General features: G+C 46.1%; 1 protein-coding gene across 2 annotated transcripts in view; it reads left to right on the top strand.

The window, feature by feature from the left end:
- Cnksr3 (CNKSR family member 3) overlaps positions 1-14638 on the top strand; it is a 96531-nt gene extending 81893 nt beyond the window's left edge. Inside the window, exons 8-13 of one of the 2 annotated variants that reach the window (XM_042677522.1) lie at positions 2997-3065; positions 4003-4149; positions 5855-5979; positions 9308-9519; positions 9952-10041; positions 13250-14638. In XM_042677522.1, coding sequence (XP_042533456.1) covers positions 2997-3065; positions 4003-4149; positions 5855-5979; positions 9308-9519; positions 9952-10041; positions 13250-13545 — 939 coding nt within the window. In that variant the 3' untranslated portion in view covers positions 13546-14638. The remainder of the gene's footprint in view (positions 1-2996; positions 3066-4002; positions 4150-5854; positions 5980-9307; positions 9520-9951; positions 10042-13249) is intronic. The other variant, XM_042677599.1, reaches the window with a different exon arrangement.
- Positions 14639-14915: the final 277 nt, after the last annotated feature.

Here is a 14915-nt window from a genome sequence, read left to right as displayed (position 1 = left end):
AGAATTGTACTAAATCATCTCAGAGACAAGAAGTACTAGACGGTTTGAATTAAATAAACAAAAAGAAAAAGGAACTTGTCTTATTTCTTCTCACAAGAAGACATTTTATGGTGTTGTCTATGGCTTTAAATTTCCAACTTGCATTTTCCAAGGGTCTAGAATGTGCTAGAATAAGTGTTGTAGCTGAGAGTGGGACATAGGTAAGAGTCCACTTGCCAAGGCTCTGTCTGGATATTTTACAGTGACTCGTAGATAGTTTACAGTTGAATGGCAGCAGAAAATGCCAGAAAGTGCCAGAAGGTGAGTGGTGGTTGGCAGAAGTCACCCACTGCTTTCCAAGCTGTCTTCCTCCCCCGCCCCTCGCGCCCCGCCCCCACCTCCTGCTTGCATCCCAGGCAGAGATAATGCCAGTGGCCATTCTCTGATGGCCAATCTGTTCTGCAGAGGTTACCAGAGAGGTCAGGATCATTCCGTGGTGATTTTCTATCTGACTTCTTTTCTGATGCTATTTGAGATCTTGACCACAGTCTTCACACAACCAACCCTCTCCTCTGCTCCTGAGATGAGTGGTGAGCTTCAGTAGAATGGGGACATTATTATTGCTCAGGTCACCACCTTTCAGAACAAGCATCATTTTTCAGTAGTCTGTCTCAGGTAAAGATAGGTAAGAGCTTCTGCCCTGGGGAAAGTTATGGTATCAAACTCTTTCCTTAGCCATGTGCTGCCAAACACAGCTCTTCATCACTTGGTAGGACATTTGAGAAATGAATGCTGGAGGATCCTTAAGGAAAGAGAGTCAACTCAGGACATGGATGCGGTGTTTTAAGATTGCAACGTCTATAAACAGGCACTTCCTGCTCTTGGGGCTATCGCTAATAAAATGAAGCTTACCTTAAGTGATCTGGAAAGATTAACCCGACTCTGCTGATGACGATCAGACTTACCGAAGCCAAGCCTGACACCTAGGCACCAAAAGAAGCATGGATAAAATCATTTTCTTAAGAAAGTGATTTGAGAAAGGGACTTAGGATAGGTATCTCCCACGGGCACGTGGATGCTGGCCTCTGGTGAGACCGGGTACTGTGGTTGTTGTGGTAGCAGGTGAAGTGTTTGCAAAAACAACCTGCACAGTTCCTTCTCTGTGCCTTGCTTTGGGCATAGATAAAAAGGAGAGCCTGGCGGGAGAGTGTCTCAGCTTTGTGCTGTCAGCAAATTTCTTGTCAAGCCTATCACAGCAAACGAGTGAGAAAACTCAGCAAGTGTGTCTTTTGAGTTCAAAGGTGCTATTTTTTGTTTTAGGATAGCTGTGAATAGCTTGGAGATCGAGCCAGTTGCATAAATTACATAATTGAATACTCTAGCCTAGATAAAGTTTAGGTGGAGATTGAAGGTTTATAGTGTTCTGATATTGCATAAGGTTCAGATTTGTTTTCTCTGTCAATTAAAGAAGTAAAGGGCAGGAAAGTGTTTAAAGCCGATGGAGTAGGTTTATTTGACAAATAGGACTCTCTGCAGGGAAGGGTCCCAGGATTTGGAAACCACAGTCTCTTTTCCTGGGTCCCTATATAGACTCCTTTTGCCGCCTCCTACTAAGTGCATGCTCCTGCTCTGATTGGTTGAGGGGTGTCCATGCCCTGTGAGGAGTCTCAGGATTGGTTGCCCCATCTTCCCATGGAAGGAGTTCTGGATTGGATGGAGACTAGGAGACCACATACTTGGTCACAGCCAGGAAGGGTAGACCCATCCCAGCTGCCATCTATCTTTAATGACAAAGCCTGGGAGGCTTAACTTCTCCTCACTTGCTTTGGCCTTAAGAGGTTCGTTTGTTTGTTTATGTATTTGTTCCAGTCTCGGGGCTTGACCTCAGGGCTTCCTACTCTCTCTTGAGTTTTTTCTTTCAATTTCGGTGCTCTAACATTTGAGCCACATTTCTACTTCTGATGTTTTGGTGGTTGATTCCAGATAAGAGTCTCATGGATTTGTCTGCCTGGGCTGGCTTTGAACTGTAGTTATCAGCTCTCAGCCTCCTAGGATTCCATGGGTGAACTACCCACTTCTGAGGTATGAAACAAAAAGGATTAAGCTGGGGGGCCAATGGCTCTGGTCTGTAATCCTACTTACTCAGGAGGCTGAGATCTGAGGATTGTGGATTAAAGCCAGGTAGGAAAGTTCCTGAGACTCTTATCTCTAATTAACCATCAGAAAACTGGAAGAGGTGCTGTGGCTCAAGTGTTAGAGCACTAGCCTTGAGCAGAAAAAGCTCAGGGCCAACACCCAAGTCCTAAATTCAAGCCCCAGGATTGACAAACAAAAAAACCCTTAAAATATTCAAGGTTGCGTATATGAACAAGAATATTATGGGCACCACCATATTTGATGACTGGATTGGATCTCTTTTGTGTGTACTTCCCTTGTTACAAATAGATAGCAAGGTAGCGTTTGAGAGAAACAGAGTCTAGACTTTCCCCCACTGTCAAAGACTCACTCTTTTAGAATTTAATCTGAATATGAGAAAGACATAAATTCATTTTCTTTGAAGAAATAAATCTGTCGCCACCAGTTTTCTATTTTAGTAGTATTGTGATAATGTAAAACAAGTCAGATTTATGTTTAATAAAGGAAAAGGGTTGAAAGAACTACAAAGATAATCTCTATAAGTTAGAGTTGGTCTGTTTTTACAAGGTTAATTTTGATAGGGAAATGTGTGGTGCATTTTTAGATGAGGTGATGGTTTTACCAGCTAACATTTTCAACAGTAAGCCCATACTCAACCCAAAGAGATGAAATTCATCGGATCAGTTACAGAGGCTACTAATAAAATAACACAATATTCCTATGTTGGTTTCCATGGACAGTGTAATCTCCAGAGACCAAAATGTATTCTTTTATTTCTCCTGAGAAAAGGTTACCTCTGTTGCTGGTTGTCTACAGTGAAAGAAAGGGGGAAGAAATACAAACTTAAAGAATTTAAGATAAACGTCTTTGTCTTTTAATAGTCTCCCGCTGACAGATCTCAGAAGATTCACGCCGGTGATGAAGTCATTCAAGTTAATCGGCAAACTGTGGTGAGTCTGTTTATTGGGGCCTGTCTCCTTTAGAACTTGTAGCTAGAGCCAGGTTACAGTTGGTTCACACCTGTAAGTCCAGCTTCTTGGGAGGCAGAAATGTAGAAAATTACCATTTGGGACTAGCCCTTGGCAAAAAGCTAGTGACACTTCATCTCAACTAATAAGCCAGGCATGGTGACTCACAGGGCTGATATATGTTACACAGGAGACTCGGTAGGAGAATCCTGGTCTGTGGCTACCTTGAGCAAAAAAAGTTGGAGGAAAATAATTACCTGAAAAATAACTAAAAGCAAAAAAGGGTTGAGGAGGTGGCTCAAGTTAAAGAATATCTGTCTAGGAAGAGCTATGCCCAGTCTTACTAAAACAAAAGCTTTTATTTAAGTCTAAATGTTCACTTTCTGTGCAGTTTCCTGCTACTTTCTTTGGCTTATTTTATTTTGTGCTGGTACTGGGGTTGGAACTCAGAGCCTTATGCTCTTGCTTAGCTTTTTAAAACAACTATAAATGTATTTCCATTATCTTTAAATCGTTGTACAAAGGAGTTGCCATTTAACAAAGCAGTTTATGTTTAGTTTTTGTAGGACATGCATTGACTTCTTATCTACTCTGTTCACCTCCTCACTTCTCTTCCTTCATCTACCCCTTTGCTTAGCTCTTTTGCCCAAGGCTAGCACTATACTCTCACTAGAGGCATACCTCCGCTTCCGGCTCGATACGATTCTCTCAGATTTTTCTGCCTGGGGCAGCTTTGAACCACCATCCTTAGATCTCAGCCTCCTGAGGAGCTTAGATGACAGGTCTGAGCCACCAGTGCCACTAGTTTACTTAAACGGTTTTGCAGGAACATGTCTGTACTTGCCTATATGTTCAGAACGGATCTTGAGCGTGTTCATGGCTCATGAACAAGTCCTTCCTCCTCATGTGGTCCTTGCAGGTGGGATGGCAGCTGAAAAACCTGGTGAAGAAGCTGAGAGAGAATCCCACGGGTGTGGTGCTGCTGCTGAAGAAACGGCCCACGGGCTCCTTCAACTTCACCCCTGCCCCTCTGAAGAACCTGCGGTGGAAGCCGCCCCTCGTACAGGTGCCTGTGCGGCCTGCAGTCCATGGGCTGCTCTGTCTCACCAAACAGACAGACAAACAAAAAGATGAAGAGTTGAGCACACTTGGTGTTAGGAGTTGGTTTGTGTATGATGATTCCATCCTCTGTGTGTAGGAAAAGTCTAAGGCAGGGCTACACTGGAAAGGAGGGAGCTACTAGCCAGGCGTAGCTACTTAACTCAGCCACGTTCCTGGTGCAGAAGAGTCACAGGTGGCGGGTGCTGTCCGTTAGACTGCACAAGTGTGGACATTTCCACCACTGCAAGGAATTCTTTCTACATCTCCTGCTTTTGACTCCATGACCCAGCTGCATACAAGCTGAACTCTGGTCTTAGAGAGCCCACATGAGTTGAGTTCTCAGTAGTACCGTACCAAGCACGTGGTGGGGTGGGGTAGATGCAGGGCCATCACGGAGAGCCACATTATTCCACGCAGTGGTATTGCTCAGAGTAGCTAGTCCGTGGTAATAATAAAAGTCAGACTAACTTTGAGCTTTCTTATTTATATCATCACTACCATATAAGTCAACAGAGGTATGAGGTGTTTTACACTCAGAGAGGTGTGCACAGGACCGCCCTGCTTCTGTAATACTAGAGGCTCCAGTAGAAAAGGCATTTCCTTTCACCTTTCCTGAAGACCTAAAGGATGGTAGGACATGGCTCTGTAAGGAAGTATACTTCGCTTGGTAGGCTTTCCTTCCATTGTGACACAGTCCTGACTACCGACTCTTCTTTACGAGTACCAGCAAAAATCCATCTTCAAAACAGGCCAGAAAAAGAAAAGTCCACCCTACAACTATGGCACTCATGTAAAGATCACTGAGCAGCTGGGCATCAGTGGATCACACCTGTAATCCTAGCTACTCAGGAGGCTGAGATCTGAGGATCACGGTTCAAAGCCAGGCAGGGAAAGTCCATGAGACTCTTATCTCCAATAAACCACCAGAAAAACAGAAGTGTCTCTGTGGTAGAGCACTCACCTGTAGCTGAAGAGTTGCAGGACAGCACCAAGACCCAGAGTTTAAGCCCTATGACCAACAAAAAAATAAAAATTAAAAAAAATTAAAAAGAGATCATCAAGCAAAAGCAAGCAAGACTCAGCCCAACAGTAGCTACCCAAATCTGCCAGCTTTGAATGGCAAGAGCTTACTCATGGATTCCAAGTAGCATTTCCAAACTCTGGACCACAATCAAAACACGTCCACTTAGAAGTGGTAGCCAGACGCTGCTCCTTTGGGCATGGTCATTAAGATTTAATTATCTGCTTTCCCAGTGAGGACCACTCTTACTCCCACTGATTTTATTGATGAGGCACAGTGAAGTTGAGTGACCGGCTCAGTGACACACAAGCTAATCAGAGTAACCAGAGTTCAAGTCCACACTTTACTCCAGCGTAGCTCTGCTGGTGATTTCCGTGACTGTTAGAAGTTTTTGTCTGTGTGTCACTGGTTTTTGTTTTGTTTCTTTTTTTCTGGAGGAGGAAACTGAGGCAGGGGTGCCTGTTTTTTTCAGTGCTAGAATGAAATCTCTGGCACTTTGCTAACCATCTCAGAAGCGCAGAAGTTGTGCACAGCCAGCCTGGCTGAGCTCACGTGGCCTCAGCCCCTGCTGGCCCGGAGGGCCGCCTGTGGTTTGGGAAGGGAGTGTAAGCACACTGACCCTTGTTTCTTTCTGTGGCTCTCATCCCAGATCTCACCTCCACCCACGACAACCCAGTCCCCCCAGAGCACCATGGATGCCTCGTTGAAGAAGGAGAAGCCGGCCATCCTGGATCTGTACATACCGCCTCCGCCCGCCGTGCCCTACTCTCCTCGGTAAGGCGGTCCCGTATTCCTGCGGGGCCCTCTGTGTGTGTGCTGATTGTAAATGAGACCCGCTGGCGCAGCAAGGGAGAGGAGGCTGCTGACCTGCAGGGTGATGCGCTGGATGCAGGAGCCACTTAATAATGAGACCAGCTGGGTACGAGAGACTCACATCCGTAATCCTAGCGACACAGGAGTCTGAGATCCAGAGGCTTGCAGCTGGAAGCAAGGTTAGGCAGAATGGTCTGGGAGACTCTCTCTCTAAAATGAGAAGCAAAGAGGAGGACTGTCACCGGGCGCTGATGGCTCACTCCGGTAATCCTAGCTACTCGGGAGGCTGAGATCTGAGGAAGGCAATTTGAAGCCAGTCTGGGTAAGAAAGTCCCTGAGACTCTTTATCTCCACTTAACAGAAGTGGAGCTGTGGCCCAAACTGGTACAGCACTAGTTTTGAGCACAAAAATGCAGGACAGTGCCCAGGTCCTGAGTTCAAACCCCACATCAATTAAAAAAAAAGTAGGGCTGGAGGCATGGTTCAAGCAGTACAGCACCACCCCAAGCAAGCCAAGTGATCAAGAGACCCTAGGAACTAGCTAACTAAAAAACTAGGGTCTTACTGTATAGCAAGTGCAGGAGAGATCTCACTTCATAAGCTCTACAGCTTTGTGGGGAGGGGGCCCTTTAAGAAAAGAATGCCAAAATATCTGCCTCTTCCCAGGTTCTTGCAAGGTGTCTGCCGAGGGCACTGTAGCTTACATTTCATTTGCTCCTGGATAAATTCATCTGTGAGGAGGAGGATTGTAAAGATTGCTTCTGCGAGAGTCCAGTCGTTAGAGTTAGAGCCTGACTTTGCTTCATGCACTGAAAACACTACATGAGGTTGATATGGGCTAAAGTATTGGTGTGTGTGTGTGTGTGTGTGTGTGTGTGTGTGTGGTTTTTCATCCTGAATGTGACTGGTATGATGAGATAGTCACACAAGATGGTATGAAGTAGCTGGGTGATGATTTTTGGTTCACTTCAGGCTTATGCACGCCAAACCATGTATTTACACGTCAAGAAAACCAGAGGATTTGGCTCATTAGTTCGCATGCATTTACTGAGCCGAAGTGTCCGGGCTGTCACCTGACACAAAGCGGCCTCAGTCCTGGCTGCCAGAGATCTGCCAGTGCATCAGACAAACCCTTCAGGCATAAATTGAGAAATAGATACTGAGGGTTAATTTCACATGCACACACATCCTGGCTTCTGTGGTAACACCTGGCTTTCTGTCTGACTCTCTTCTTGCTCTGTCCCCTGGGTTTAGCTGGAATGAATGGCCATGAACTGGGCTTGCCTCAGGTAATCAGGGGAATCCTCTTTACCGACAAAACTCCATCGGGATTCATAGGCCAGCGTCCCCTGGCCCCTCGAGCTGCAGGGAGGGGTTTGCTGACCCTGCCCATGGCAGTTTCTGTGACCACCGCAGTGGAGATTGTATCAAGTTGTGGGAAGATCCCCTCCCCTGCCCCTGAATGTTCTTCTTTTGCCCTTAGTTTGGGGGATGGGGACCTCAGGAATGTCATCTAGGAAGGGGATATACATAGTGAGGGAGAGGGGGAGATGGATAATACACTCAGGGAGATGCATGCCTGCACGCCCACATCCTCCATTAATTAATGAAGAATATGTATGTACATTTGGTGGTACCGTGCTGGGCTTTGAACTCAGGATCTCACACTTGCTAGGCTGAAGCTCTACTGCTTGAGCCATGCCTCCAACTTTATTTTTGCCAGTCCTGGGGCTTGAACTCAGGGCCAGAGCACTGTCCCTAATGCTTCTTTTTGCTCAAGGCTGGCACTCTACCACTTGAGCCACAGCGCCATTCCTGGCTTGTTCTGTTTATGTTATGTGGTGCTGTTTATGTGGGCTTCATGCATACTAGGCAAGCACTCTACCACTAAGGCACATTCCCAGCCCCTCTCCTCCTTTTTTTCCAACTATTTTTGAGGTCAGATCTTGCTTTGACCACAGTCCTCCTATTAACACTTCCCGTCATGGCTGGGATGACACACGAGTACCACCACACCTGGCTTTTTCTGTGGAGGTGAGGTCTCATGAACTGTTTTGCCCAGGCTAGACTGGAGCTCTCTGATTCTTTTTAATCTCTGCCTCTCAAGTATCTAGGATAGTAGAAGTGAGCCACCAATGCCCAATTACGAAGGATATTTTTTTAGGAAAAGAAATTGCACATGGCATAGAGAGAATCGAATAGTGTGATAGTCATGTGTGTGGGAAATGACTAGCAGAGGGGAGAGGGGTCTGTGCCAGGGACAAGAGGTGTGGGAGGAGAGGGACAGGCGCAGGGTGTGGGAGGAGAGGGATTCTGGGTGGGACAGAACCCTTGGCAGGCTATCCTCGGGCAAGTCCAATAAAGAGATTGCTCTGGGCCACTTAATTCTGTGGCCTGTCCAGTACTGTGTGTATTACTGATTGCCAAAGGAGGAAAAAAACCCCAACTTAACCATGTGGTAACTTGAGCTAAAATTAAGTTCTTTTCTGAATTGATATTTTGATCCAATTAGAATGGAGCCAGTGATTCCATGGTTTGTTCATCCCCCACTCCCCCCCAAGTTTCTTTTTTTTTTTTTTTTGGGGTCCGGTCGTGGGGCCTGAACTCTGGGCCTGGGCGCTGTCCCTAAGGTCTTCTGCTCAAGGCTAGCACTCTACCACTTGAGCCACAGCACCACTTCCGGCTTTTTTTCTTTTTTGCTTATGTGGTGCTGAGGAATGGAACCCAGGGCCTCAGGCATGCAAGGCAAGCGCTCTACCACTGAGCCAACTTCCAGCCTCCCCCCCCCCCCCCCCAAGTTTCTTTAGTGAGTTCAGAAATACTCTCCACTGGTTACTATAAAGGACCTTTTGTATTTGGGGGCATAATGTTCCAAATCTAAAAATGCCATTGTGGACCGGAAGTCACTTTGGGTGGATCTCGGCAAAGATACCACTCTGGGCCTGAGAAAAATGGTTCAGCCGTTCGCATTTGAACTTGTGAGGAACCTCCGTCGCCGGCCAGAACTCAAGAAAACGACAGCTATTTTCTCAAAGGCCTGTCTGTACCATTTAGATACATGGAAAACAATCAAACACTGCAGTTGCTCCGATTCATAGGCTGGAGGTATTTGTTCTTTTTTAATAGGGTCTGCACATATCAGTACAGCAGGTGTTGGGAAAAGCTGTACTTTTTCTCCAGCGAAAAAGAGGGGCTGGAGTGGGCTGCAAGCCGGTGGTACAGGACTCCAGCCACTGCTCAGAGGAGAGAACATGCGTGAGCATCCTAATTCTGACACGTTATCTTCCAGGAATGAGAATGGAAACTTTGTGTACGGGGGAGGCTTCAATAAGGGCAAACAACCGTTGCCCACGCCCAAGGGTTCTGAGTCCCCCAATTCCTTCCTGGACCATGAGAGCCGGAGACGGAGATTTACCATCGCTGATTCTGACCAGTTGCCTGGGTATTCCGTGGAAACCAGTGTTCTGCCCACAAAAATGAGAGAGAAAACATCGTCTTATGGTAAGTTTCCTTTTTACTTCTCCTCTCCACCGCCCCCCCTCCCCTTCCCTGTTTGGAACTGTTGAGCAAGTTTGGCAGACTTAAAGGGTAATCTGAGGAAAGCATAAACCTCAATGAAATTCTAAGTATGAGGTCTCTATTCATCTTGCTAAAATGAGGCCTTGTTGAGTCCTTCCTCTGCCTGGCACCGGGGCGCAGCTGGGTGAGCTCACATTTCAGTGTGGACTTTCACTGCCTGAGCTTTAACTTTGGAGTTGTAGATGCAAAGATTCGCTCAACACGCCTCAGCCCTAACTGCTTGCTGTGGAAACTCCTTTACAACTGGCTATAGCTTCTGTTCAAGTGGGTGTTAGTGTGGGATTTAAATTGTCAATAAAGGCAGAGTCCCCAAACCTCAGCAACCTCCTCTCTTTTCTTCTCCTTCTCTTGAAGGCAAGCCCCGGCCCCTGTCCATGCCCGCTGATAGCAACTGGATGGGCATCGTGGATCCTTTTGCCAGACCTCGAAGTCACGGCAGGAAAGGTAGGTTTCATCTACACAGGCCCAAAGCCCTCACTGCAGGTCTATTCCCACATGTGCCGTGCTAACTAGACAGTAGTCCCATTTTGTTACCAGTTACCGTTGCGGAAGGGCTCTAAGAGCCTCCTAGTTTCTCGTAGCTCATTGGCTGCAGCTACTCATCACCTACTTTTTGTCATTGTTGGTTGTGGAGCTGGAACTCTGGGACTAGTTGTTGTTACTGAGCCATTTTTTGTTCAAGGCTAGCACTATCACTTTGAGCCACAGCTCTACTTATGCTTTTGGGGTGGGTAATTGGAGATAAGTGTCTCATAGATCTTTCTGCCCTGGCTGGCTTAAAACAAACCATGATCCTCAGATCTCAGCCTCCGGAGTAGCTAGGATTACAGTGCCCAGCTAATCACCTACCTTTTGTCAGTAGTGGGATTTGAACTCAGGGCCTGGGTGCTGTCCTGTAGCTTTTTTGCTCAAGGCTGGTACTCTCGCCAGTTGAGCCACAGTTTCGCTTCTGACTCTCTGCTTGTTAATTAGAGCTAAGAGTCTTATGGATGTTCCTGCTTGGGCTGGCTTTGAACTAGGTTCCTCAGATGTCAGCCTCCTGAGTAGCTAGGGTTAGAGATGTAAGCCACCAGCACCTGACTCAATGACCTACTTTTAAATAGAAATAAATTATTCATTAAGCAGCTTCACTCTAAATTCCATAACTGTTATTACTGGAACTCACTTGACATCTGGTGAAAACATAGATGGTTTTTCCTCCCAAATCTTTTTTAGATTAACAAGAAATGTGGGTTTCATTCACTGGGCAGTCAGTTACTAGTTCTCACACTAGTCTTCTTGAATTATCTCACAAGGGAAATGTTCAAAATGCTTTTATTTATTTATTTTGCCTGGCTGCATTTGACTGTGAGCATTAGCAGGATAGTATAACATCATTTTGTAGTGTTGAGACAAACAGACAGTTAAGAAGTTAAAAGTCTGGTAGGCTTTAGGTAATAAAGAGAAGAAGGGGGAAAAAAATCCAGCGCCTAACCTACAGAAGTGACCAGCCCTAGATAGCTAGCAGAGCGTCAGTCAAATTTGTCCCCGATGCAGCCACCCCACCTCGATACACGGAAGTGCGGAAGGGGCCAGTGCGGGTCTGTGGGCCAGGGCACCCTCAGTGGATTATGATGTGAAGATTCATGCAGCAGTCAGCAGGTGGCAGGCCTGTCCTTTGTTTAATTTTAGAAGTCAGTGTTCACCTCTTCATGGCCGTTCCTCAGAGCCCAGGCTTAGCTCTTTATTTCTTGTATATTTTGAGAGAGAAGTTATAGAGCTGAGGATTTAGGAGAGCAAGAAATGGAAAAACCTACTTGTCCCCAGTACTCTCTGTCTGCTTTTCTTGCATGATTGTTAATAGAATTAAATGCACCTGTCTGTGCATGACCACTTTAAAACAATAGCAACTCTCTTCGATTGAATTCATACTGTGTGCTATTTCCCATTTTAAAGTCTGTTACTTGGGGGTCTTGTGGCATTGGGCAGTCATCACCACAGTCTAATAATAGACCCTCACCCTCATCCAGAAAGGCCCTCCCCCCCCCCCCCCCCCCCCCATACTCAAGCCCTGGCCTTTCCTAGGCCCCAGTCTACTTTGGATTTGCCTGTTATGGACATTACATGAAAATAGACTCTTGCGATATGTGGCTTTTTGAAGATGGGCACTTTGAAAAGACTTTTCTTATTACAATAGCAAAGGGAGTACTTTGAGAAAACACGGAGGAGCCCTAAGCAAACAAAACTCAGCCAGAATCTATTTTCTCCCCACCTAGAAACAACGGCTGTAAACCTTTTGTGACTCTTTCAGTGGTTTCTGTAGTTATGAACGACATGCTTGACCAAGGAAGATGTTCAAGAGCACCTTGTGAGGAGATCTTCCCAGAACATGTCGTGTTTTAATACGGCCGCATTAGCCTCCTGTCTCATGACTAGAGTCCTGTCTCATGACTAGAGTTGCTGTTCATTCACTTTTCTGTCATTGGACATTTCGGTTATTTTTTTTCCCCTCCCAATTATAAACATCTCTGTACACAGATCTTTGTACATTCTGGGCAGTGAGCTTTCTAGAGAATGCTACGAGTTACCAACAGGTTCTGCATTTGAAAGTTCCATGCCATCGAAGGAGGTTTTCTGGCATTTAAGACGAGGTCAGAATATCCCAATCTTTGTGTGGCATTAAAGTCTTTGCGCCCTTACCACCAAGGGTGGTGTCTGTGTCTCTCCCGAGCAAGGACACCAGCTTGGTGAAACGTCCCTTCAGGCAGCTCTGTGTGAAGAGCTGCGGCTCTGGGAGGCGTGAGGCAAGGGCCGGGCATGGTGGCAGGGACAGCAGAGCTAGGAGTGACAGCAGAGCCGGAACCCTGTGCCTTCTGCCTTTGGCTCTCCATTCCAAGTGCAGTAGACATTTCTTTTTCTTTTTGAGTATTTTTTAAAGCTATCTTTAAGTAGTTGAATAAGGAGCTGCCATGCAACACAGCACTTTGTGAATACAGCATGTCTTGACCAGTGTCACCCCCTCCAACATTCTCACCTCCCCCCACCCCCCCTCCCTCACGCTTCTGAATTTTTAGAATATGTAGTGATTTTTTTTTTTTTTTTGCTATTTAACAAAGCAGGTCTTGTATGTAAATGCATCTTGGTCTGTGTCACTCCTGCCACATTTCACCCTCCTTCAACCCACCCCTTCCCTTATTTTTCTTAATTTTGTGTTATATATGTGAATTCTCCCCTTCATTCACTACCCTCTCCCCTCGGCCCCTCCCCCCATATCCTGGTGCTTCCTTACACTATTTGTAAGAAGTGATGGGTCTTTTCTTCTGCTGGGCCTTTTTGTTGGGCCTTTTTTGTTACCCATGTGGGTTTTAAGGCAGCCTGAAACATGAAGAACTCCTTTTCTTTGCTTCCAGCTCCCCCATAGGGTAGGCCTGGCTTCTGAGAACTCTGCCAGGCGGAAGGAGTCAGGTAGGGCACCCACTTTCAGAGTGGCATCAGAAGTAGAGTGTGCCCAGGACTCTCCAGACAGTGCTGTGCCACGGTAGATCCTAAGAACATGGTAGCATCTAAGAGCATGATCCTAAGAGCATGGTAGAGTCTAAGAGCATGATCCTAAGAACATGATCCTAGGAACACGGTAAGAGTCTAAGAACATGTGGACTTTATCTGCCAACAGGGGAAGAGGCCCTTTGCCGGTACTTCAGTAACGAGCGGATTCCTCCCATCATTGAAGAAAGCCCCTCACCCGTGTACCGGCTGTCCCGACCCACCACCGAGCGGCACCTGGTGCGAGGGGCAGACTTCATCCGGGGGAGCACCTGCTATATCAACTCCGACCTCCACAGCAGCGCCACCATTCCGTTCCAGGAGGAGGGAACCGAGAAGAAGTCGGCCTCTTCAGCGGCCAAGTCCCCAGCAGAACCGTCCCTGCTGGTCAGCTGGCTCACCCGCCTCAAGCTGTTGACTCACTGAGGCCCCAGGGCCTCCTGCCTGTCTCCTGCTCCCAAGTGCCTTCAGCCTTCAGAAGCCAGCCTCTTCCCACGTCACTCTGTGTTCCCCAGTGACCCTGCCTAATTCCACGGCTTCTTTGTTTGGCAAAGTTGGATACTGCCCTTGTTGGAATTCTAGAGTAGTCGGATGACAGTCTGGAGGGTCGTGGAGACTGAAGGAGGGACATGCAGTTGCTTCCCTAGCACCCCGGTTGGAAGATGGAGATAGACTCTAGAAATTGGCATGATGGCCAGACACATTGTGATCATCTTCAAGCGCCAGTGGCATTGTTTAATGTTGTTTTCTTGTGTGTGTGTGTGTGTGTGTGTGTGTGTGTGCGTGTTTATAGTTGGGCTTGGGGACTAAAATTGGTGGCTTTTGCCACACAGGTGTGTTGGTTTGTGGACCAACTTCTTTACCTGAGAAAAATGCCAATGGAGAAAACCTATTTTGCTTTGTTTTGATTTTTTTTTTTAAAGCCATAGACCATCTGTGTAAGTGCAACACCTTCACCTTTGAGATGACCTGTGTCAAGCATAGGCTGCTCCTCAGAGCAGAGGTTACACCTGCTAAAACCCTCTCTGCATTGTGATCTCAGTCTAGGTCAGTTAAAGTGGAAGCATATACGTGCACATGTCGATAGGGCTTATTGTACATAATCATGTATGATTATTTGTGAGGGGTTGCTGTTGTTTTGTTATCTATTATTGTCTTTAAGGGAAAAGAAGCTATAAGATTTGCTAAAAGCCAAAGTATCACTCAGAAAAGTGAAGCGACGAGGCTTAGGTTTTATAAGAGATACGTGAGTCTGTATTTTGATTTGTTCGATGTCTCCTATTTTTACAAAGAACCCGTAGTTCTCCCCGGGTGTAGGATCAGATCTGTTGCTACTCAGATCTGTTTCAGAAAGCCCTCATGGTCACTGTTTTTCAACTAGCATCAAGTATTTTGGAAAAAGTGTGTCTGGATATTAACTCTTGTTGAAACTAAATGTATGATATTTTGTTAGAGTGGAAAAGTACTATCTTGTTAATTTAAGTGTTTTAAATATAGTTGTATATTTTTCTTACTCTTAGTCATGTGTGATTGAAATATTTCTGTTTCGCCTTAGACATGAACCTCATGAAAAAGAATCTTCAAGGTGTTTGCAGATTTATAAGTGACCACTGTGGTTGTGGCATAAATATTAAAAAGCAAAATAAACCCTTCTAAACAAGGTCAGGGCTTTTATGAATCAGTGGAGGAGCAGCTGAGGAAACAGTGAAGTGAAATTAACAGGAGGGACATTGTCCAAGGTATATTCCCAGGCCACACTAGGATCTTCTACACCAAATACCAGCCTGTTCCCCTGG

This window comes from Dipodomys spectabilis, unplaced genomic scaffold, assembly GCF_019054845.1.
Source record: "Dipodomys spectabilis isolate Male_0828 unplaced genomic scaffold, ASM1905484v1 ptg000001l, whole genome shotgun sequence".
In the NCBI taxonomy this organism is placed as follows: Eukaryota; Metazoa; Chordata; class Mammalia; order Rodentia; family Heteromyidae; genus Dipodomys; species Dipodomys spectabilis.
The sequence above is the reverse complement of the archived record's forward strand: the minus strand, read 5'-3'. Positions and strand labels throughout refer to the sequence as shown.